Source organism: Amphimedon queenslandica, unplaced genomic scaffold, assembly GCF_000090795.2.
Source record: "Amphimedon queenslandica unplaced genomic scaffold, v1.1 AMPQUscaffold_12985, whole genome shotgun sequence".
Taxonomy (NCBI): domain Eukaryota; kingdom Metazoa; phylum Porifera; class Demospongiae; order Haplosclerida; family Niphatidae; genus Amphimedon; species Amphimedon queenslandica.
The window spans coordinates 36,102-59,859 of record NW_003546779.1 but is presented as its reverse complement, the minus strand read 5'-3'; the positions used below and the strand labels follow the sequence as shown (position 1 = coordinate 59,859).

At 34.5% G+C, this 23,758-nt stretch overlaps 2 protein-coding genes across 3 annotated transcripts in view; one reads left to right on the top strand and one right to left on the bottom strand.

Moving 5' to 3' along the window:
- The first annotated feature begins 254 nt into the window (after positions 1-254).
- On the top strand, positions 255-3,390 carry LOC109585916 (pre-mRNA-processing-splicing factor 8-like). 2 transcript variants are annotated; one of them, XM_020002062.1, is made up of 10 exons: positions 255-432; positions 683-910; positions 1,086-1,232; positions 1,344-1,545; positions 1,590-1,664; positions 1,713-1,811; positions 2,682-2,796; positions 2,867-2,873; positions 3,044-3,189; positions 3,235-3,390. In XM_020002062.1, exons 4-9 carry the CDS (start codon positions 1,528-1,530, stop codon positions 3,045-3,047), a joined length of 318 nt encoding a protein of 105 aa, XP_019857621.1. In that variant the 5' UTR covers positions 255-432; positions 683-910; positions 1,086-1,232; positions 1,344-1,527; the 3' UTR covers positions 3,048-3,189; positions 3,235-3,390. The 2 variants fall into 2 exon arrangements, with proteins under 2 accessions (XP_019857621.1, XP_019857620.1); XM_020002061.1 differs by having other exon boundaries at positions 2,682-2,873.
- Positions 3,262-23,758, bottom strand: part of LOC100636252 (NADPH--cytochrome P450 reductase-like) — a 40,365-nt gene continuing 19,868 nt past the window's right edge. Inside the window, 9 exon segments of the mRNA XM_020002058.1 lie at positions 3,262-3,561; positions 3,784-3,900; positions 3,950-4,157; positions 4,211-4,416; positions 14,122-14,280; positions 14,579-14,684; positions 14,774-14,889; positions 15,595-15,776; positions 15,999-16,123. Of these exon segments, the coding sequence (XP_019857617.1) occupies positions 4,247-4,416; positions 14,122-14,280; positions 14,579-14,684; positions 14,774-14,889; positions 15,595-15,776; positions 15,999-16,123 (858 nt within the window). The 3' untranslated portion in view covers positions 3,262-3,561; positions 3,784-3,900; positions 3,950-4,157; positions 4,211-4,246.

Sequence of the window (23,758 nt, the reverse complement as noted above, 5' to 3'; positions counted from 1 at the left end):
TTTTTTGAAAAAACCATGGACTATAATAGGCTTGGGTATTTTTCAGATTTTTGGCGTTTTCTTAAAGTAGCTGTAATTTGAAAAATTTGAAGTCGAAATCACCTCAAACTTTCTAAACAGTATAAGTACATCAATATGTATCAGAAAATGCAATAAAAATTGAGAATTCTTTCCTTTTCAATTCTGGAAAAATTTGGTCTGATTTTTATCTTTGTTGATCCACAGTTAATTAACATTAGTTATTAATTGTCAGGTATTATTTTTAGGACACTGTGGAGGGTGAGTGTAACGTGATGATGGAGACATCCTTTGAGAAGTTGTATGAGAAGGTTGACCTAACTTTATTGAACCAACTGTTACATACGTCTCATCGTTGATCATAACATTGCTGATTACGTGGCAGCAAAGAACAACATGGTCATCAATTATAAGGTAAGTATATACTGTATATGTATACCCAATTACCCATTAGCGGTGGAACAGGGGAACTGTATATTTATACATGTATACAGTACATGTACTAGTTTTTGCTGAGCAAAATTCTGTTAGCTACATGAAGAGTGTTTAATGATTCTTCATTTAAAAGGATCTTGGTGATCTGTTGTATTTGCCCAATGAAATTATTGTTTATATACTGTACATGTGTACATGTATATCATGTTAATGTACATTGTGTTACTAGGACATGAATCACAGTAATTCTTACGGTATTATAAGAGGACTCCAGTTTGCCTCATTCATAGTACAGTATTATGGGTTGGTTCTTGATCTATTGGTATTGGGCCAGGGAAATGGCCGGACCTCCTCAGCTACCAAACAATTTCTTAACATATCAAGACATGGACACCAAGGCTGTTCCCCCTATTAGATTATACTCACGTTATATTGACAGGGTACATGTATTCTTCAGGTTAGTCTGTCCTGGTAGGTGTGGTTGTTGTGGGTGTGGTCTGTGATGAGTTAATGACCAGACGGGCGGTCTGAACTATCTGTTGATAATACACTGGTCACTGAGACCCCTTAATAGCTACCTATTAATAACTACCTATTTAATTACCAGTTGTTAATAACTTGTCATGTGATAGGTTTTCAGTTCATGATTTTAAAGACCTCATGCAGTGTTACCTGATGGAGCACCCTGACCCTAACGATGAGAACAGTGTCGGATACAATGACAAGAAGTGCTGGCCAACGGACTCCAGAATGAGACTGATGATGCATGACGTTGACCTGTGAGTTTGTTATTATTATTATTATTATTATCAAAAATACCACACTAGGAGAGAGCAAATTAGAATGAATATTTAAACTCAAACTTTAATCTGTTGATTTCTTTTTAATAGACATTTGAAGGTAATTTAATGACAAAGCCGATTAATGGAGCCATTTTTATATTCAATCCATTATCCATACTTCAGTTGAGTGGGACAGAAGCGTCTGGGGCAGAAGACAGCAGAAGAAGTGGTGGCTCTCATTCGGTCGCTACCAGTGGAGGAACAACCCAAACAAATTGTTACTAGAAAAGGAATGCTTGATCCACTAGAGGTGTGGCTATATAAATTATTAATTAATTATTTTATTATTTTTAGGTACACTTGTTGGATTTTCCTAATATAGTCATAAAAGGTAGTGATTTGCAGCTGCCGTTTCAAACCTGTTTGAAGGTAGGTGTGGTAGTCATGTGACAGTTGATGATGTCATCATGTATTTAGGTAGAGAATTTAGGTGATCTTATATTGAAGGCCACTGAACCTCAGATGGTATTGTTCAATTTATGTGATGACTGGTTGAAGAGCATACCATCATACACTGTTAGTTTATAGTGATCGATATGTACATGTATTTTCTGATACACATACGTGTACTCCTGTTGCGTAGAAACTTTGAGGTGATTCCAATCAAAATTGGACTTTAAAAAAGTTGCTCAAAAATTGGGTAAAAGTCCCTGTACTATTAGTAACGCAGTAGCGTTACTAAGTAGGATTTTCCCCACTTCAAAATGGCTGCCACGACTTTTGCAGCCTTGCTATACCGGGAAAACGAGCTCCTATGCTTACCAGACTTCTTAGAAGACCTTATCTTTACCAAGTCAAAAATTGGCAAGTCAGCCGTTTTGTTCAGCCACCTTTTTTCATCATCTCCTGTCAATCTAGTTAAGCAGAGGTATTGTGGTCTTTGGTCAATACTACAAGGATAACTTTACACCATTCTACTTCAAATATCCATGTGCAGATCCACAACTTACAAATAACTTGAACAATAAGAAAAGGTTGCCCTCTCTCTATCACTGCCAGTCCAACTTACCTCATTCCACCTTTTGTTAATTAAAAAAGCATAATTTATTGATGTTCTTATGCAGTGTAGAAAGTTTGAGGTGATTCTGACTTCAATTTTTCAAGTTACGACCATTTTTTTAAAATGTCAAAAATTTGAAAAATACCCAAGGCTATAGTCCATGATTTTTTTTCAAAAAATGGCTCTGAAATCACCCCAAATTTTTATTACATTTTCTGATACATATTGATGTTCTTATGCTGTGTAGAAAGTTTGAGGTGATTCCGACTTCAATTTTTCAAGTTAAGGCCATCTTAAGAAAAAAACCCAAAATTCTAAAAAATAGCCTATAGGAGGACATACTGTATGCATTATGATGATAAATGTTTATTCATTTATTTTTCTAGGATTTAGCTGATGCTATTTTTTGGGTTGGGTATCCTGGTCAATCTGGAGGTCAGGCTATTGCTGAAATACTTTATGGAGAAATGAATCCATCAAGGAAGACTACCTCTAACATTTGTATGAGGAAGCATCTCTTTACATTAACTGATTATACTTCTTTTCAACTCTTTCTTGGTCCCTCCTACAGTATCCAGGTGAGTACATTAATACAGCTGCTTATTGGCTCATGTCAATGAGGAAACCACCCAGTCGTATGTACAGCTAGGTTTTATACTGGGGACCCTGTCTTTCCCTTTGGTCATGGACTGAGTTACACTACTTTTGAATTAAAATGTTTCATAATTATAATAATTCTTAATTTTAGTTAATAATAGGACTAATAAAATGGATAATGTTACAGAAATCGTGATCAGTGATTCTGTTGATATCAACAGTGATTTTGATTTCACTGTCGTTAACACTGGTCCCTTGCCTAGGGCTATATCTGTACTTGGATATGTATCTTCTAATGTAAGATAACACTGATATATTAACAGTGATATCATTCTTTTATAGTTTCCTGATGCTCCTTTAAGAGAATTATTTGATTTCACTGGTGAATATGACATTTTTATTGAAAATCTCTTACAAAATAATGATAAAACATAATTGAAACATTGTCATGTGCCTATTTTTGTATTTTTTAAATTCAGTTCTTATTGCTCATTTCAATATTATTTACAACCCATTCCTGGCTTGTCTCAAATATGCTTGTACAGATAAAGGAAACATATTGTCATCTTCAGTGCTCAAGATGCTTGTATTAATGTGCTCAGAGAAGGGCTTCTCTAAGTTTTGGTTTCCCTCAATTGAAAGAGTAAGGTCTTCAGTATCTATAACAAACTAAGAACAAAAAGCAAAATATGTACTATGTAGACTTGATTCATTGCACATGCTGTGTACATGTACATGTACATACATGCAAATCCTTTAGTGTACATTAACTATGATACAAACTTTTAAATTCATTGTCAAAGTTTGCCGTTATTATACAGAAGGCTAATACTGTATGCATTGTGATTTTGGGCATTGTTCTTTTACTTAATGTTTCTATTGAAATCTTACCTGTAAGTGTCCAAGTACATGTACATGTACTTTCAAGGTCCTGGCCTTCTAAACCATTTTTTTTCATTACCATTTTGTTCGTTATCATTTTGTTCATCACAGGAGTAATAGTTGACACTAGATGTACAAGTACATGTAAATTTGCATAAATACAATTAAAATATACCTGTTTGCATATACATGTTCGTGACCAGGATTCTCAATTTGAACAGCCTCCTCTGCTGCTAAGATCTTTTTCATTGTTTCCTTCAGTATATCCTGTCATGATAGAGTAATTAGTACATAATGAGAGAATGTGGCTGTACTGAGAGACAGAGAATGCTTGTTGCATGTACTGGGAGACTGGATATAGTACTAAAGGGTGCATGTTAATTCTAATACATAAGAACTAAAAATAAAAACTCCCTCTTTTTCTTGTTTTCCTTACTTAAAAGGGTTTTTTATTTGTCTATTATAGAAAGAATCAATGGCAATCTTTGTCACAATGAATATAAGAGACAATCATGGCCGCCAGCAACACAAGAACAACAGTGTGTAGCAGTGTATCAAGATAGAGGGTGAGCATCGTGACCAGGCAGACAACAAGAGACAGAGAACTCAGTTTGATGTCCTTCCAAAATATAATATTCAGAACTATGAAAAGAATGAGAAAAAAATGGGGAACTTCTTATAGTTTGTTATAGTTGGTCTCTCATAACTCAACAAGGTAAAAACAACAAGGTCAAAACTAAAAGGTCAACAACAAGGTCAACAGCAAGGTCAAATACATTTATTGTATTTCATTGCAAGTGCAATTATGAGTAATAATATCAAATGCAAATACAATTGCAAATACCACTTTTAGTAATGTATTTAATTACATTGCAATTACAATCGAGAGTTATAATTAAAATACTTTATACTAGCACAATGTTACATTAGTTCTTCAAAATGCTTATCAAACAGACTGCCTAAAGTTTCTTCTGCACCACACATACATGCATGTACATACATGTACATGTACATAATTATAAAATCTATGGTAACTTTTAGGGTAATTAAATACAATTGCAAATACATCTGATTTTTGTTTATAAATACAACTGTGATTGCAATTACTCAAAAATATGTATTTAAATGCAATTAATTAGGATTGCAATGTATTTGACAATTACAGTACATTTTGTCCAGGCTTAAGCCTCAATTACAATTATAATTATGAAATTGTATTGTAATTGAGCCTCTAATTACAATTAAAACTGTGATTGACCAGGTCTAATTGACAGAAGTAAAATTAATTTCTAGCTACATGTATATGATACATGTATTTTTATATACATTGTTTTCCAATGGTTCAGAGTATCGGGCAAAAGTCCCTGTACTATAGTACATGGTCTCGGGCCAAATTTCGCCAAAATTGAAAAGGAGAGAATTCTCCATTTTTATGATGGGTCAGTTACAATTATATTAAAACATAATAGCTAGATGTACATGTATTACTGGAAATTGTTATTATTACCATTATTGTCATTTTCATGCATTAACCTGTACAAACTATATGACCTCTGACCCACTTTAAAATTCATAACTGGTCCAAATTTGATCAGAATAAATACATGTACACTCATCAAATGGGCAATAAAATTGTAAAACCTCTAGATATTAATGATATCAGAGCCTGAAATTACATTCAAACAGTGTTCTGACATTATGTCTGAACACAGCCTATTTTGGTCTGACATTTGAATGAATGGTCGAACGTGTTCATTTATCCTTTTTACATATATTAGGGCCGGGTCATATATGTGTCAATATGTGTGCTTGTTAGTGAGTTTAATTCAAAATTTTTTTGTAATTATAAAGAAACTTACAAAAGCATAACCATTAATTTAGTAATATTACTAATAAAAATTTTGTGTTGTTTACTAATGTTCAGACAAAATGGTAGAACAACACGGTAGTTGGTCGGACAATTAAGCAAAATGGTCGGAAAATGTCTGATGTCCGACTGTAATTTCAGACTCTGTGATATCATTGTTAACATAACAAAAACTCCATTTAACATGTACATGTGTACTTTATGCACAAAATAAATGTACATGTACACTGTATGGCTTTTATTTATACAGAATGACACACCCACATAACAAAGTCTAGAGAAAGCTACTATAATTACATTTACATGTAGATGTAGTAGATTACAGGAGTATATCTACTACTAAATTTACCGACACTACTAGCCTCCTACAGTAGTTTCTTGCAAGTATAGTTTAGCTATTTGGATCAACTTGCTTAACAATGGAAGGAAAGGAGAAATATGAAAATATGGCACCAGTTCCTATACAAAGTGAGGAGAATCTTTATGAACTGATTGACATTAATACTTATGTAAGGAGGGATGGTGCTCAATCCACAGAAGAGGCATCACAGAATAAATCATCAAAGCAGTCAACATGGAAGACACCGTTCATTGTTACGACCATGCTACAGTGCCTTGTAGTATTCCTATTGGTGGCAATACTTTGCTTGTTACTGGTACAGTTCTCTGCTAAAGATGCTAGTACTAGCACTACGAGTACTACTGGAGCCATTGCTGGTAATGTAGCCTCTCCAAACTTCACAGAGTGGTCTGATAATATAGTCAATAAAGTTAACAGCAATGTAACAGGGAGCCTTCCTGACTTTAATAAATGGGCAAATGGTGTTGCCTCTAAAGTTAACAACAATGTAACAGGGAACCTTCCTGACTTCAATGAATGGGCTAATGGTGTTGTCTCTAAAGTTAACAGCAATGTAACAGGGAGCCTTCCTGACTTCAATGAATGGGCTAATGAAGTGGCACAGAATACTTTTCAGTTACTTCAGATGAGCTCTCCCAACTGCACTGAAATTAATGAACAAATTTTACAAACTACAAGAGATTCTGCACAAAAGCTAATAAACATTGTCAATACTCTCTCTAATATACAAGACACCAGTACCTCTACTGCTGGAGTGGTTGATGATATACTACTAATAGCACAAGAACTATTAGTGCTACACAATGACTCAACTGCTTTACCTACCTCTTGTAAAGAGATTAAGGAGAGACAACCACTCAGTCCATCAGGTGTGTATCTACTCTCAAATACTAGTTCTACTTATACTGCTTACTGTAATATGGAGGAGTTATGTAACTCTATTGGTGGATGGACAAGACTAGCATATCTGGATATGACTGATGCTACACAGAACTGTCCTTCTGGGTTTGGTCTATACCAGTCAGGAGGAGTTAGAGCTTGTGGTAAACAAACATTACATGATGGTTGTATATCAGTTCAGTTCCCATCTCATAATATCAGTTATTCTCAGGTGTGTGGTAGAGTAACAGGATATACATTTGGTTCTATAAATGGTCTTTCTGGTGGCACTGAAGGTGTCATTATCACTCGTGGTTCTTCTCAGCAACATGTCTGGTCACTAATTGCTGGCAATAGTGAATCAGGTTCTTCATCAAGCTCATGTCCTTGTAATACTGGGAGTTCTGTGTTTGTGCCATCTTCTATTGGTAATAATTACTTCTGTGAATCAGGTGTTCCTAATAACCCATCACAGATTCTCTACACATCTGATCCACTATGGGATGGTCAAGGTTGTGGTTCTCTTGAAGCACCTTGTTGTAATGTTCCTGGTATCCCATGGTTTCACAGAGACTATGGTAGCAATACCACTACTGACTATATTGAGTTGAGTTTGTGTGCTAATTATGATGATGAAGACAGTCCTGTTAGTTATTATGAGATTTATGTTAAGTAGTAAAGTGTGTGTACAAACATGCATGTGTGTGTCTTAGTATAGACTATAGAGTGTGATAATTACTAATGTTTCTTTACCTTAGTATATACATGTACAATGCTAAGTTTTATTTTTGATTAATTATTTTTGATTAATTTTAGTACACATTATCTAGAACAGTGAGATGCGTGTAATGGCCAGCACTATCATGTCTCCATCGTTAAAGTTACAGTCCTTCTCTGTTAAGTGACAAGTTTATTTTTATTGTTCTTTCTTTTTTTCAAATCACTATATTTTATTATTTTAAAGTCTATTTCAAAGTTTTATTGCACAGCAGTGCTTATATCAAACATCAAAGGGATTTATCATGCCCTAGGGCAGTATAAGTGATTTATCAGCACTGCGGCATCTTTAAAGTTTGGCTTATACATGTAGGTAGGATATAAGTGACATCAAGAGTATAGCTGAGATAATTCATTCAACCAAATTTCTTTTATAACTGTACTTGCAAGCACAGAGTCACTTCTAAGCATCAACACACCATTTCAACTGTCAAATTTCATTTTCTAATTTTTAACAAAAACTGAGGTTCTCCCTATAATTAGCTCCAATGGCACACCCAAGGTAAAGCAATGATGTTAAATAAATGATACCAGCACTAATAAACGCAATGCCATTGGTACATTGAAAACGAGATTTAAACATCATAAAACAGCTAAGAGAATACATGTACTATACAGACAGTGCCACTACAAGTGCTACAAGTCCTAGAATGATACAATAACATGGACATCTAACTTGAGTACATGTAATCATATGCATCATCAACATTACTTATGTAATTAAAAAATGATGAGCTAACCGTATATTTTAGTCCTTGAAGACTATCAGTAGTTTCTTTTAACCAGGCAAAAAATTCCTGAGCATTATTAGTTGGGTCTCCCTCTCCATAAGTGGCCATTACAAAAATAACAAGTGATCCATCAACTTCCTGTCCTACTCTAGTAAGGTCATCCTAATATAATAATAAAGTACATGTAGTACAATAATTACTTAACCACAACAACATGAGATATTGGTAATATTGATAATAATCAAATAATCACAGCTCCTAAGCAGTGGATTGGTGCACTATTATTCTTCACTAAATATATTTCAATTCAAAAATTTGCAAAAAAGGTCTGTACATGTACATGACATGTGTTGTTTTGGTCCCATGATTAAAAAATCATCAAAATCTGCTAAACATTCTACATACATGTAACATAAAGACACCAATATGTATCTGAAACTATAGTGATATTTTAGAGTCTATAATTCATGCTTTCTTGAAACTAAATGCCTAAATTTTGTGGAATGAACTCAAACTTTATGAGGGAGAGAATATGATTAGAATGTAATACTGTATAACTCCAAATTTTCATTAGTCAAAACTTTTGTAAAAATTTTAATTTCTTGTTGAAATTAATTTTCATCAATAAAATTTTTGTCATTTATGCTATAAATTCGCATGCTACCCATGTGGAGCAAAAATTTTGTCAGTCAAAAATTTCATCAAAAAATGTCTAACAAATTACTGACTGACAAAAAATTTAGAGCTCCATGTATATGTACGCGATAACAAATAATAACTTGAAGTACATTGAAGCTGCCAAAAATTTTTGACAAAAATAAGCTCAAACTTTATATATGGCATAAGGTGACAAGAACATCAGGGATTCATACAGGATTTTTTGTAGGGAGGGACATGATGAAAATTATCAGTAACATCACACATTTCAGGATTTTATTTTGTGATATTGCACTAATCAAGCAGAAGTTAGTTTTGCCAGTTCATGTGTAAACTATTATACACATGACTGCTAGTTTATTTCAATTGTGTAATGAACAACAGTGAATTATAGCAAGTATGAACCCATTTATTAAATTTACACAAACTACCGTATAGCTCAAAACTTTCAAGGCTGAAAACTTCCGCAAATTTCACAGTTTAGGCCTCAAAAGCGATAGCTTTCATCGAGAAAATTCAAAGGGCGTGGTCATATTATCTATGGCTTATTCCATGCTAGCTGCGTTAACTAAGTAAGCACATGTGTCTTAAAATGGCCTCTATTAGCTGTATCTCGAAGAAAGAAGACCAAACCCTCTTGCAGTCATGCTTTTCATTTGCCTGATGCTGTGGGAGCTCTCCCAATCTTCAAGTATAGAGCTGCTAGCAGACATGGGGTCAAGCACTAGGAAATGTGCTTAAACACAAACACAAACACTTAAATGTGTTAGTTCCAGCATAAGCACAATCTTTAGCTTTAACATAAGTGTTTAAGTACAAGAACAAGCATTTTTCAGAGTGCTTAAGTACATTAATAAGTACTAGATATTCAATAAGTGTAAAAATAAAGTAAAATTACAATTATAGTTAATTTACTATTGCATCTAATAAACAATAGCTCTGTGAATTGTTCATAATAAATGGAAACAGCAGAGAGCTTTTGAGTGATACCACTAATGGTGATGCCATTACCATTCTTCAAGCTAGCACACAATCACACAATGTGCTACAAAACTTGTATACTACATGTACATGTACATGTAGTAGCACATGTACATGTTTTTTACTTGTGTGGTAAGATTTTTTTAAATAATAAAAATACAGAATATACATGTACTTATGTGTGTCTGAATGTACATGTAGATGTAGATGTACATGTACATGTACATGTACATGTACATGTAGTGGTACATGTAGATGTACCATGTAGATGTAGATGTACATGTACATGTACATGTACACTATTTGTGTGTAATTTTTGCTGTGCTTAAAAGCACTTTTGTAAATTTATAAAAGTAATTAAGTACAAGTACAAAGCACATAGATTATATTGAAAAGGTACTTGTAAGCAGCATTAGGTGCTTAGAAAGCTGTGCTTATTTGTGCTGAAGTACAAGCATCAAGTGCTTGACCCCATGCCTGGCTGCTAGCCACACCCTCAATGCAATAAACCTGAGCCATTCGCAAAAGTTTTATTCGCGACTTTCTCTTTTTTCACTCATTTGCAAAAGTTTTTATCCTTGAAAGTTTTGAGCTATACGATATTTTAGGGCTATACTGTATTTTAGGGGGAAACATAGAGTGGGGGGGAACTTAGAGTAGAGGGGGATTTCCCCATTTCCCACCCCCCTGTATGATATCCTGGCCACACTGACTTTTTAAAGCCAAAACTTTTAAAAGTTTTCTACATACAGTACATGTACATGTACAACCCAATGCATGTACACTGTACAAAACATTGGAGTAACATCAAACAAATTAATGATTAATTACATCATAGATATTATACACGGAACAGGATTGGAAACAAGGATCACGTGAGTGCATTATGTATTGAAACCAACCTAGTTTGCCGGGAACTGGTTAATTCATGGTTATTAACAATGAAATTTGAATTCCGTAATGGAGATAAATAGAGATTGTTAAAAATACTTTGTGGGACTCTTTAGCCTATACCCGGTGGTTTTATGACAAGGTATACTAGTTCTATGGCTACTTCTTAACATCCTACAGTGGACTAAGACGTTTGTTACAGTGCGCATCTGTTAGTTTGAGTAATGGAATTCTGGCTTAAGCCTCTTTGCTTTGGCACGCCATAACTTCTTGAAACATGCATACACACACTAATAGATGCCTTATTCCACTAAAGACCCTTAAGAGGTAGCCATAAAGGCTCCTACTAGCCTGCTTTGTCATCCAATCTAGTTGCTAGAGTCCCACAAAGTACAATGTATCTCCATTACGGTCATCAGTTCCCGGCAAACTTGGTTGGTTTCAATGCATAATGTGCTCACGTGATCATGTTTCCAATCCTGTTCCGTGTATAATATCTATAATTACATGTAGATCCTTACCCAGTCAGTGCAGTCCTCAGGGTCAAAGGTCATGGCTGGTAGTCCTAAACGAGATGAATCCTTTGCTAATCTATTGGAGAACTCTTCCCCAGTGCCAGTTTGAGACCCATACAGAATCAATACTCTTTTCTTTCGGGTTTTCATTTATCAATAAAACTACCAGACGTACTCAGTGAGGAGGAATAAACAGGAGAAGAAATCTGTTTTATACTAATAGAGAAAAAGAGAAATCGGCAAACAGTCATTAAAGACTCGATCCATTGAAAATTTTAAATTGTCTTTTAATTTTTGTGCTCACATTAAATTCATCAAATTTCAAAAGCCAGACTCAAGGAACAAAAATTTAAAATCTCACAAGCATATGCAGTATGTGTGAGATTGGCATTCCACAAGTGACAAGGTTTAAAGACCAGCGTCGTACATCATGTGAGCAGAATTATAAACTTGTCATAATTAATATTAAAACTTTATCTCTAAAATATTGCTGTAATATTGAACAAATAGGGCCAAATACCACATATATAGCAGGAAATTTTCATGGCCCAAAATTTTTGTGGATTTCACGTTTTTCAAAATTGACGAAAATAAAATCCGTCTAAATCAATTTAATATGGTTTAAGATGGCTGAAAAGTAGAAAACCATGGAAATTAAACCCAAGAAATTGATTTTTAGATGGAGCCGCAAAAATTTTGGGCCACAAAAATTTCTCACTATATGGTACAATGTACAGTGTGTACATATGTCATACATGAAACTTTGCTATGATGTGGCATGACTTTTATTTTTGATCCAAAGCACAGAATTTGAAACACTCAAAAAAAGGAAATTAAAACAAAACCTACATGTAAAACCATGTACGTGTATGTCTACATAAAACACATTACATGTACATGTAAGGATACATGTACATGTACATGTATGTATACACATCATCACTTTTGATTGTTCACTTACACTGGATTAATTTGCAGCTTTTTAACCCTCTCGTCATCTCCTCTTGCTCTCAAGAGACAGAGAACTCAGTTTGATGTCCTTCCAAAATATAATATTCAGAACTATGAAAAGAATGAGAAAAAAGATGGGGAATTTCTTATAGTTTGTTATAGTTGGTCTCTCAAAACTGAACAAGGTCAAAACAACAAGGTCAAATACATTTATTGTATTTCATTGCAAGTGCAATTATGAGTAATAATATCAAATGCAAATACAATTGCAAATACCACTTTTAGTAATGTATTTAATTACATTGCAATTACAATCAAGAGTTATAATTAAAATAGTTCATACCAGCACAATGCTACTATAATAAGCATTACTTCTTCAAAACGTTTATCACTGTGTAAAGCTTCTTCTGCACCACACATACATGCATGTCTATATGTACATGTAAATGTACATAATTATGAAATCTACATATTTTGAATTAAATAGTAACTTTTAGGGTAATTAAATACAATTGCAAATACATCTGATTTTTGTTTATAAATACAACTGCGATTGCAATTACTCAAAAATATGTATTTAAATGCAATTAATTAGGATTGCACTGTATTTGACCCCAACCCTGGTACATGTATATGTATCAGGAAAATTTTTTTAAATTGAGAATTCTCTCCTAGTCATTTTTTACAAAATATCATGGATCAGGGTTTCTACAAAGCTACTGAGCAAGCTAAACAGCAGACCTCATGAGCTGAACTACATGTACACTGGGAAACCCTCATTGTCACACTTCACTCTACATGTGTACAGTACATGAACATATGATCATGTGAGAGGAGATTTTCCCTGCGTCTGTAACTCTGAAGTATAGTCAGGACACTATGAGAACACAATTTCGATAAAAATTCCAATTACAGTACATTTTGTTCAGGCTTAAGCATAATTACAATTATAATTACGGAATTGTATTGTAATTGAGCCTCTAATTACAATTAAAACTGTGATTGACCAGGTCTAATTGGCAGAAATAAAATTAATTTCTAGCTACATGTATATGATACATGTATACATTGTTTCCAGAATCAATGGTTCAGAATATTACAGCTACCAATGTTCAAACACAGGGTCAGTTACAATTATATTAAAACATAATAGCTAGATGTACATGTATTACTGGAAATTGTTATTATTCCTATTATTGTCATTTTCATGCATTAACCTGTACAAACTATATGACCTCTGACCCACTTTAAAAATTCATAACTGGTCAGAATAAATACATGTACACTCATCAAATAGGCAATAAAATGTAAAACCTCTAGATATTAATGATATCATTGTTAACATAACAAAAACTCCATTTAACATGTACATGTGTACTTTATGCACAAAATACATGTACATGTACACTGTATGGCTTTTATTTATACAGAATGACACATCTATTGAGCCAGTTGTTAGAATCAATGGTTGAGGGAATTAGAATTACATGCATATCAGTTACTATAACTAGAAAAGAAACAATTTTAAAACCAAATTTGATTAGAATCAGTTCAACCCCTATATAACACTCACAGAACATATGTACATTCCCCAGTTTTTAAGAAATACCATCCACAACACACAATTAGAACAACAAACCCAAGAAACTAAATGCATAAATATAATTATATCAACCCACTTGTTACTTCATTATGTTAAGACTAAAGATAATTACAGTCAGTAATATAATCCATTACTTTCTTTAATTGCAGTTGATCTGTCTTGTATGAATCCACGAAAAGGAGCCAGTCCAGTCCCAGGTCCTACCATAATGACAGGATTGACCGGACGGAATGGCAGCCTCAGAGACGAGTGACGTATGTATACAGGAACCTTTCTGTTCTCTGGACTCACATCTACAATGAACCAACAATAAATGAAGCATGTAATACTAATGAGTTATACTGTACATGTAATCAACACATACAAGTATAATACCGTAAAGTGCTTTATTTAGGCAATTTTGATGTAAAATTGTAATTGGCGGCTTTTAATTTGGCAATTTGTTGTATACACATTAACACATACTGCATGTGCATTACTAAGAATGTGCATAAATAGTTGGCAATTTTAATATTGGCAATTCCACTTGCAAGCCACCAATCACCAAAATAAAACTGCGAAATTAAAGCATTATACGTATTAATCCTGTACCTTTCAATCGTGCAAACAAGCTAGTAGCCACACCCTGCTTACTCCGACCAGTTGATGTACAATATTCAACAAGTACAGCAGTGACATGCACTGAATTTGGATACAACTAAAACAACAACAAAAACAATAATAATAATACTTGTAATTACATGTATTATAAGTACATATTCATAATTTTTACTATTTTATATCCACCTTTGGAGATGAGGATATTGAGTAATATCAAGCCTGTACCCATGGCTATAGCTCCGAAAGGTAATCAAGTGGTGGTCTGAAGGAGGATACCATGACAGTAACAATACTCCTCTGAGCTTAACAACCCAACGACTGTATTCAGCCTATGAGAGAGAGAGAGAGAGAGAAACAGTGACATTCATGTACATGTAACATAGAATGTGATTAACTTTAAAAATTAAAATCCTAGCCACTCACCCACACGGTTTTACCAACCTTTCCCTCCGCACTGGGTGATGTTATACTAATTTCACAAACCTTCAAATACAGGTAATTAGCAAAAATTATTATCCTAAAAAACCTGCTATAATACGGTAGTATAACTCATTGATTCGGGTGTGCGATTCTTGAAACAGTGGAAATGGGGAATTAGTATTACATGTATTTGATTGATGGCTGCAGTAAGCAACTGCCAATATGAAATCAGCCATTCTGTTTCGTTCTGAACATGCTCATGACTGATGGGCTGCTAAATCACCAATGTGAAATCTAAAACCCATAACCATGCAGCCATAATAATTAACCCATAACCAGCAATAATTCATTAATTCTGCCTGTAAGGTATACCAACTAATACATAAATGTACATGTCCATGTATGTGCTATTTTGCTTAATTCTCATGGATTTTCCAACAGCGAAATATAATGAAGTAAAACATATCATTTAGTGCCTTAAAATACCCATATATACAAGTACATGTACATGTAGTACAGCATATGCATGTACACATGTACATATAGAAAGGACGAGGGACAAAAAAAGGAAAGAGAGAGATCCTTACGGTTCTTATATGATCCTAGTCTGTTTGGTTCTCCAGTAAATACTTCATCAGTTGATATCTCAGTATGAAGACTGAACTCATACTCTCTACCAACAGCTGTTGCTTGACTTGAATCTATTTTGAAATACTGCATCACCTCAGGCCACAAACCTTCCTTCCATGTAATGAAATCCTCTTCAATACTATACTACAGAGAAAGAGGGAGAGAGGAAAGGAAGAGAGAAAGAAAGCGAAAAGAAAAGGAAGACAAGAGGGAGGGGAAGAGGAAGTTATGTATAATAATTGTATATTTATTATATACATGTATGCATAATTGCAAAGGCACCAGTAAAAGTACATGCACATGTATCTATATGTATTATTTATTAACCTCCTCCCTCTCCTCTTTTTAATGTTTCACTTACTTCCCATCATCATCTCCTTCTCCTCTCACATATATTCTCTCTCCTCCTAATTCTTCTAATCTCTGATCAACGTAACGTCCCATCTCATTATAATGCTCATATGTTTTATTGCCCAATCCAAAGACCTATAGTAACAATATCAATAATAGAAACCATTGTAAATCATTCAATATAAGCACTAAATATTTCCCAATGATAATTGTAACTTATAAGCTAAAAATTTACACATGTACTTGTGACTATAACTATCCAATAGTAAAGCCTTCCAATATTATAATTTTTTTACCAACTTGTTGGGAAAATAGTCTATTCTACTTCGTTCTTGACAATCAGAAAAAAAAGATTAATTCTAACATTTCACTTTTTCGTTGCTTAAGTTGTGTCTAACTTTTCTAACAAAATGATTCAGTTAAATAATAAGAAAATTACAAAATCAAATCATTATGCAACTATGACTTTGTGCTACATTTGTACATAATGTAATTGTTTTTCTGCCTTGCATTCTCTTAAACAAATATTATTCTGACATTAAGTGCTTGCTTTTTATTATCATAAGTGCTTAAAGTTTATCTATTAAAAGTATATGGAGTCAGTGTATGGACAGTTATCGCTGTCTCTGTATCAAGTTTAAAGAGCTTATGAGATAAGTCATACATTAAAACTAAAAATGAAAGGAAAGGACAGATACATGTATGTCAGTGATTTTTTATTAGCAGCTCAATCAAATCAGGAAGATGCATATGAAATGCTGGATATTAATACTAACATAACATCAACTGATACTCGACAGTCTCAACCAGTAGAGGAAGGAAGCAAAGCAGTCAACATGGAGTAAACCCCTTGATGTTATTTTCATTATCGTAAGTGCTTAAAGTTTATCTACTAATAGTATATAGATTCAGTGTATGGAAAGTTATTGTAATCTCTATATCAAGTTTAAAGAGCTCAGATAAGTCATAAGTTAAAACTAAAAATGGAAGAAAAGGATAGATATTTTAGTGACTTTTCATCAGCAGCTCAACCAAATCAAGAAAATGTATATGAAATGCTGGATACTAATACTCGTGTAATACCAACTGATACTCAACAGTCTCAAGCAGTAGAGGCAACAATAAAGAAGGAAGCAAAGCAGTCAGCATGGAGAAAACCCTTTGTTGTTATCACAGTATTACTATGCATCATATTGGTAATACTGGTGGCTATACTTTGCTTAATGCTAACTCAAATGTATGCAAGTAATGCTAATGCTTCAACTGCAGCTACTGCTAATACAAATAACTGTCCTGACTTTGATGAATGGACTAATGGCGTCATCTCTGAAGTTAACAGCAATGTAACAGGGAGCCTTCCTGACTTCAATGAATGGGCTAATGGTGTTGTCTCTAAAGTTAACATCAATGTAACACAGAGCCTTCCTGACTTCAATAAATGGGCTAATGATGTTGTCTTTAAAGTTAACAGCAATGTAACAGGGAGCCTTCCTAACTTCAATGAATGGGCTAATGGTGTGGCACAGAATACCTTTCATTTATTTCAGAGCTCTCCCAGCTTCACTGAACTTGATAAACAAATCTTACAAACTACAAGAAATTCTGCACAAAAGCTAATAAACATTGTCAATACTCTCTCTAATCTACAAGACACCAGTACCTCTACTGCTGGAGTGGTTGACGATACATTTTTGTTCATTAGATCTACACACCTTGCATTGCTGTATAACTCATCCTTTGGTTTTTCAACATCATGCAAGCAAATCAAAATCCTATTACCTACCAGTCCATCAGGTTATTATGCATTAGCAACAGCTAATGGATCAGCTACTTATACTGCTTACTGTAATATGGAGGAGTTGTGTAACTCTACTGGTGGATGGACAAGAGTAGCATATTTGGATATGACTGATGCTACACAGAACTGTCCTTCTGGGTTTGGTCTGTACCAATCAGGAAGAGTTAGAGCTTGTGGTAAACAGATACGACAAAATGGTTGTATATCAGTTCAGTTCCCATCTCATAATATCAGTTATTCTCAGGTGTGTGGTAGAGTAACAGGATATCTATTTGGCTCTATTGATGGTTTTAGTAGTGTCTTTGATGGTGTTAGTATCACTCGAGGTTCTTCTCGTCAAAAAGTCTGGTCATTCATTGCTGGTCAAAGTGAATTAGGTTCTTCATCACGTTCATGTCCTTGTAATACTGGTAGCTCTGTATCTGTGCCAGCTTCTATTGGTAATAACTACTTCTGTGAATCAGGTGTTCCTAATACCAGTCCATCACAAATTCTCTACACATCTGATCCACTATGGGATGGTCAAGGTTGCGGCTCTCTTGAATCCCCTTGTTGTAATGTTCCTGGTATCCCATGGTTTCACAGAGACTATGGTAGCAATACCACTACTGACTATATTGAGTTGAGGGTGTGTGCTGATTACAGTGATGAGGACAGTCCTGTTAGTTATTATGAGATTTATGTTAATTAGAGAAGTGTGCATGTGTGTGTTTGTGTGACTCTTAGTATAGAGTAGTGTGATAATTACTAATGCTTCCCTTGAGTTATCTTAAATACGTAGTACAGACATTTTGAAGTGTTATTTTCTTTACCAGTATTAATTTTGTGGAAGCTTTATTGCATCTATACTCTATACATAGCTGAAGTATTAGAGTATATCTCTACTTTGAGCTATAAGCCTGGTTTACATAATGATGCATGGTCTTGCTAATGCAAGACCATGCATCATTATGTAAACCAGGCAATTAAACCTGGGCAGAATTGACATTATTCATACCTCAATATTTTGCTATCAAATATAACTATGTGCCTTAATATACCATACTATATTCATGTTAAATTATTTATAACAAATACTTTTAGTGAAATAAAGTGTTTTTCACAATAATGTCCCACAACTATTCAAGGATTTTGTTTTAAAATGTAAGCATGTCTACTTTTTCTGGTTTTAACCTGCTTTCTACTGGTGTACTGCCTGATGCACTGAAGAGACATCCTGAGGAGGAATTTGTTGCACAAACACAGAGGTACCTTTTAGCAAGGTTTGAGAGATAGGGTTGAGTTTTGTGTACATCCTTCCAATAACCTCTCCCATGCACTTGTCTTGCTATTGGTACTACTGGACTAGTGGACTTCCTTTTGATAGCATCTTAAAGCCCAGAGTGAATCCTGCTGTCGTTTACTTGAAGATGAGCAACAAGGTTAGATGTGCTTCCATGTTTTGCTACTACTTGACAAAGCTAAGAGTGACATACAGCCCACCCGTCATCAATTGGCTTGCCTTGTTCATCCTTCCTCAAGCAAAAATAGTCCCTTTTGTTCCAGGCTTAATTGGCAATGAGTGTTTCAGTATTCTCATTCTCTTCCAGTGTTTCTTCTCTTGGTTGACTAACCATGCCGTGTCTTTTACTCTTTTTTCTAGTTTCTGGGCTGTCTCAAGTGACCAAGTGGTTACATTGTATTTGTCAGCAAAGACACAAGAAGAACCAAAATGATGCACTCTGCACAGTATCTGGTACTACCATAAAAGCTGCTTAAAGATTTCAAAACAGAAACTAGCAGCAAATGATTGTACATTTGTAAATGTCCTTCATATGCTCATATTAGTGTTGGTAACGATTAAACTAAGTTAAATACATCAATATGTCATTTTATGGGATGGATCTTGTATAGTTTTAAATATAGGCATTTCTTCCCCAACATATACATCATAGACACAGTGATGACTGTTACTTCAATAACTGGCAGTTAACTGATAACTAGGTCATTTTAAGATTAATTAATGATTATTTGTATAGCTAGCCCTGATGTAATTACGCTGACACTGAAGTAGAATTTTACTCAAAATGGTTCCCATAAATATAGGGGGCAAATTACATTGCAGTACACAAAATTGTTCCTATATATACATATCACTACCTCCTTCCTCAAGAGACTCTCTCCTCTACTCAGAAAAATTTAGCAGACCCTATCACTCCACAATGAACTTCATTTGATGCCAGTATTCATTCACCATCCTTCGATCTGCAATCCGTTGTATAAGGGGCACTGGGCATCGTGGTAAAGTGATTGACTACTCTGATTTTGACAGAGCGGCCTCTGATGCCCATATTAATATTATTTAAATTTAATCATTTTTTGTTTATTATTATTATTATTATTATTATTATTATTATTATTATTCCTTATCATTTCCTTTTTTGTGTCACTAACTTAACCTTACCTATTTTTAACCTTGCTTAACCTACATGTTTCATTTCTACTTTTTATTAATAATAAATTCTTTTGAGGGCTTTGTTCTTTTTTACTGGGCTATAGCCTTGGGTAAAAAATATATACATACATATGGGAACAGCTGTTAACGTAAAATTATGCCATAATTTATTAAGTGTTTCCAGGAGTAATTCAGAGTACAGTTGCACAGAATCACTCCTATATGTAAGGGAGAAAAATTTTTAATGTGTAATTCTATCTTTATCTTACGTTTAAGTTGATTATATTATATGTATAAGCATACTTTATAAAGAACACAAATACATGTAGCTTATTGTGGCCATTGTTAATTTTTGAATCTTTACTATTTGTTATCTATTGAGTCGCGCTCATGAACCATGGGGACCTTCTTCAAATTAATTTCAATTTCTGTTCTTGTACTGCAAAGAACAGGTACACAATATTTACATGTATTTACATGTAAATGGTGCTTCCTAAAGCAACATGTTTTTAAAATGGTGAGTGAAAACTTGCTGGACAAAACTTTAGCAGAACTCTATGGTATCTTTAGAAAAAAGGAATATTAAGTAGTCATGGACCTTCCACTCTATTAACTAATGGAGGTACTGACAGTGTCTGTTAAGCTAAGTTCAGAATATTTGTACTGTGACCAAAAGTGCTGCATATAATACAATGGAGAAACACTAAAACAGAACTTTCGGTCACATTGCAAATATTCTGAACCAAGCTTTATTGTCGACTGTGTTGAGTTGAATGATAATTAAAATATGCAACAAATTTATGTAGAATAAAATTTTAAGAAAGATAGTCAATTATTTTTCCAGAACGTAACATCATTCACTGGCTATTTGATAGAATTCAAAATTTTATAATTAATTTTGCTGTATACATTTACAGTACATACCATATAGTACGTGGGAAATATTGAAGGGAGTTAAATTTGGTGAATTGCTAAATTTTTGTGATTGGCAAATTTTAATTTCGCAAATTTGTGGGCATGTGCCATTGAGCATGCACATAATGGATCAACAAATGGTGGATTTTTATTTTGGTAAATTGCCATCAAAATGCTAAATTTACCAAATTTTACTCCCCCCTCCCAAAATTTCCGACTATACCATAGATAATAAAGTAAATGAAAGGGATTGGAAACGGGGCGTAGCAACAGGAAATGCTGGTTGGGTCACCACGTGACAACCATCAGTGTTTTGATTGTATTACTATCTCCTCCATTGGTGAAGTTGTGCTGGAAGGATTTCAAATGAAATTTGTGCTGCTCCAGGATAGCGCTTGCTTATGATATATGGCCTATTCCACATAGAATTTTTAGAGCTACCTGTAGCAAGGTTTTTGTCTCTGTAAAGCCATTTTACGACCAGTTATAGGTACACAAAGTCGCCTGTTTTTGAAACACTTTATCGTTCATAAAACACTTGGCCATCATAGCATCAACGAGCAAGTTAGCTCATTCCATAGGAGATTTCAAGCTCTTCAAAATGGTTATATTTATTCATAGCTCAAGATCAACACGAGTCTCTCGGAGGGGGAAAAGACGGTATTTTTAGTGAAAGAGTGACACGGCTACTAACACATGCATTGATTTACTTAATAAAAAATATTAACAAAAAGCATAAACACTGGTTAGCATTGTGTGTGAGTTTCGTTTGCATAAATGGCATCTTCTTGGAGTTATTCAAAAATAAAGCAATAAAATCTGTGATTTTTGCTCCAAAATCTGTCAAAAAAATCCCAACCCGCCTCTGTTTACATAGCAACAATACAAATAAATGGAGGTTTGCCTACACCCACACTTCCGTTTCCAATCCCTTTCATTTACTCTATTATCTATGACTATACAGTATTTTAGGGATGCCTTCCTGTCTGGCACGTGTTATGAGTGATGTTTGCTAAGATCACTTACATAACTTAAAGTGATACATACTACATAGTACTAAATACATAACACTATATCAAGCCATTACAACTAAAAGGATGATAGCAAAAAACCCCACACCATATAACAAACAAAGCCCATGCAGAGATATCTACTATATCTAGATTAAGATTTAGGTAGTCTACTACTATGTACAATTGCACAGACCTAGCAAACCAATTCATAAACCAATCAATGAACTTCAAAGGGGACTGTCTAAATTGAGGTGTGTCTTGCATTGTGTGGTCACATTACCACCTACTTGGCAGTTTGCATGGTCTAAGTAAACAGCTGTACCAACGCTACTAGCCTCCTCTTGCTACTAGACTCCTCTTGCTACTAGCCTCCTCTTGCGACTATAGTTTAGCTGTTTGAATTAGGTTGCTTAACAATGGAGGTAAAGGGGAAATATGAAGACATGGCACCACTTCATGTACGATGTCAGGAGAATCCTTATGAACTGACTGACATTACTACCCATGTAAGGAGGAATGGTGCCCAAACCACAGAAGAGGTTACTACTCATGTAAGGTGGGATGGTGCTCAATCCACAGAAGAGGCATCACAGAATAAATCATCAAAGCAGTTGACATGGAAGACAGCATTCATTGTTATGACCATGCTACAGTGCCTTGTAGTATTCCTATTGGTGGTAATACTTTGCTTGTTACTGGTACAGTTCTCTGCTAGAGATGCTAGTACTAGCACTACAAGTACTACTGGAGCCATTGCTGGTAATGTAGCCTCTCCAAACTTCACAGAGTGGTCTGATAATATAGTCAATAAAGTTAACAGTAATGTAACAGGGAGCCTTCCTGATTTCAATGAATGGGCTAATGGTGTGGCACAGAATACCTTTCAATTATTTCAGAGCTCTCCCAACTTCACTGAACTTGATGAACAAATTTTACAAACTACAAGAGATTCTGCACAAAAGCTAATAAACATTGTCAATACTCTCTCTAATCTACAAGACACCAGTACCTCTACTGCTGGAGTGGTTGATGATATACTACTAGTGGCATACAACCTATTGCTACTACACAATGATTCAAGTGCTTTACCTTCCTCTTGTAAAGAGATTAAGGAGAGACAACCACTCAGTCCATCAGGTGTGTATCTACTGTCAAATACAAGTTCTACTTATACTGCTTACTGTAATATGGAGGAGTTGTGTAACTCTACTGGTGGATGGACAAGACTAGCATATCTGGATATGACTGATGCTACACAGAACTGTCCTTCTGGGTTTGGTCTATACCAGTCAGGAGGAGTTAGAGCTTGTGGTAAACAAACATTACACGATGGTTGTGTATCAGTTCAGTTCCCATCTCATGATATCAGTTATTCTCAGGTGTGTGGTAGAGTAACAGGATATATATTTGGTTCTATAAATGGTCTTAATAGAGTAAGGAAGCAATTTCTGGACACATTAGATTCCGGACAGCTCTATCTCGTCTTTTAGACTTGCTGCCGCTCTGAAATTTTCACACAATATAACTCTAAGCTAATTGAGATTGCGTAGTAAAGATGAGCTGCATTAAGCTAGTATTGTTCTAGTTATCTTTAAAAGTATTAGACGTCC

Excerpts from the sequence above, each read along its gene's own strand:
- LOC109585916 (XM_020002061.1), top strand. Across the intron at positions 1,812-2,681 it reads AGAGCATACCATCATACACT|GATTTAGCTGATGCTATTTT; the intron begins GTTAGTTTATAG and ends TTATTTTTCTAG. Across the intron at positions 2,874-3,043 it reads GTCCCTCCTACAGTATCCAG|TTAATAATAGGACTAATAAA; the intron begins GTGAGTACATTA and ends TCTTAATTTTAG.